Below are 1,364 nucleotides of genomic sequence, written 5' to 3'. Positions count from 1 at the left end.
GGCGGCGACATGGACATGGACGAGGAGGGCGAGATGAACTTCCAGAACCCACGGGCTCGGCGACGTCGAGATCGGCCAGCCCAAACTCATCAATGCACAGCTCAAAGAATACCAGCTCAAGGGTCTCAACTGGTTGGCCAACCTCTACGAGCAAGGCATCAACGGCATTCTCGCCGACGAGATGGGTCTCGGCAAGACTGTGCAGTCCATCTCGGTCATGGCCTACCTCGCCGAGAAGTACGACATCTGGGGCCCCTTCCTTGTTGTTGCACCAGCCTCCACCCTGCACAACTGGGAGCAGGAAATTCGCAAGTTCGTTCCCGAATTCAAGATTCTGCCGTACTGGGGCTCTGCCGGCGACCGAAAGGTGCTCCGCAAGTTCTGGGACCGCAAGCACGTCACGTACAAGAAGGAAGCCGCCTTCCACGTCTGCGTGACCTCGTACCAGCTCGTCGTCTCCGATGTCGCCTACTTCCAGAAGATGAAGTGGCAGTACATGATTCTCGACGAGGCGCAGGCCATCAAGAGCTCGCAGAGTTCTCGTTGGAAGAGTCTCCTCGGCTTCCACTGCCGCAACCGACTTCTGCTTACCGGTACACCCATCCAGAACAACATGCAGGAACTGTGGGCACTGCTCCATTTCATCATGCCGTCGCTGTTCGACTCGCACGATGAGTTCAGCGAATGGTTCTCCAAGGACATTGAATCGCACGCGCAGAGTAACACGAAGCTCAACGAGGACCAGCTCAAGCGTCTGCACATGATTCTGAAACCGTTCATGTTGCGTCGCGTCAAGAAGCACGTGCAGAAGGAATTGGGTGACAAGATTGAGAAAGACATCTTCTGCGATCTCACCTACCGACAGCGAGCCATCTACGCCAACCTCCGGAACCAGATCAGCATCATGGACCTCATCGAGAAGGCAACAACAGGCGACGACAATGACTCGGGCACACTGATGAACCTCGTCATGCAATTCCGCAAGGTTTGCAACCACCCCGACCTGTTTGAGCGTGCCGACACGACGTCACCCTTTGCGTTTGGCTACTTTGCGGAGACGGCTTCATTCATCCGCGAAGGCAACAATGTCGACGTTGGCTACTCGACTCGCAACATGATTGAGTATGACCTCCCGCGGCTGGTCTGGCAAGAGGGCGGTCGCCTCAACAAGGCTGGCAGAGACAACCAAAAGGCCGGCTGGCGGAACAAGAGCCTGCAGCATCTCTTCAACATTTGGACGTCGGAAAACGTCCGCGAGAGCGCCAAGGATGCCGAAGCCTTTTCGTGGCTGCGGTTCGCGGATGTCAGCGCTGGCGATGTCTATCGGGCAACTCACCAAGACTCGTTCACCCGCGCTGTCGAGC

General features: G+C 56.7%; 1 protein-coding gene across 1 annotated transcript; it reads left to right on the top strand.

The window, feature by feature from the left end:
- Positions 1-181: 181 nt before the first annotated feature.
- VDBG_09471 (chromodomain-helicase-DNA-binding protein) lies at positions 182-1,118 on the top strand (the record flags this gene model as incomplete). The annotated part of the gene is made up of 2 exons (XM_003000230.1): positions 182-985; positions 1,080-1,118. The coding sequence occupies 2 exons, from the start codon at positions 182-184 to the stop codon at positions 1,116-1,118; spliced, it is 843 nt and encodes a 280-aa protein (XP_003000276.1).
- Positions 1,119-1,364: the final 246 nt, after the last annotated feature.

This window comes from Verticillium alfalfae, genomic scaffold, assembly GCF_000150825.1.
Source record: "Verticillium alfalfae VaMs.102 supercont1.15 genomic scaffold, whole genome shotgun sequence".
In the NCBI taxonomy this organism is placed as follows: Eukaryota; Fungi; Ascomycota; class Sordariomycetes; order Glomerellales; family Plectosphaerellaceae; genus Verticillium; species Verticillium alfalfae.
This window is presented reverse-complemented; position numbering and strand designations above follow the sequence as displayed.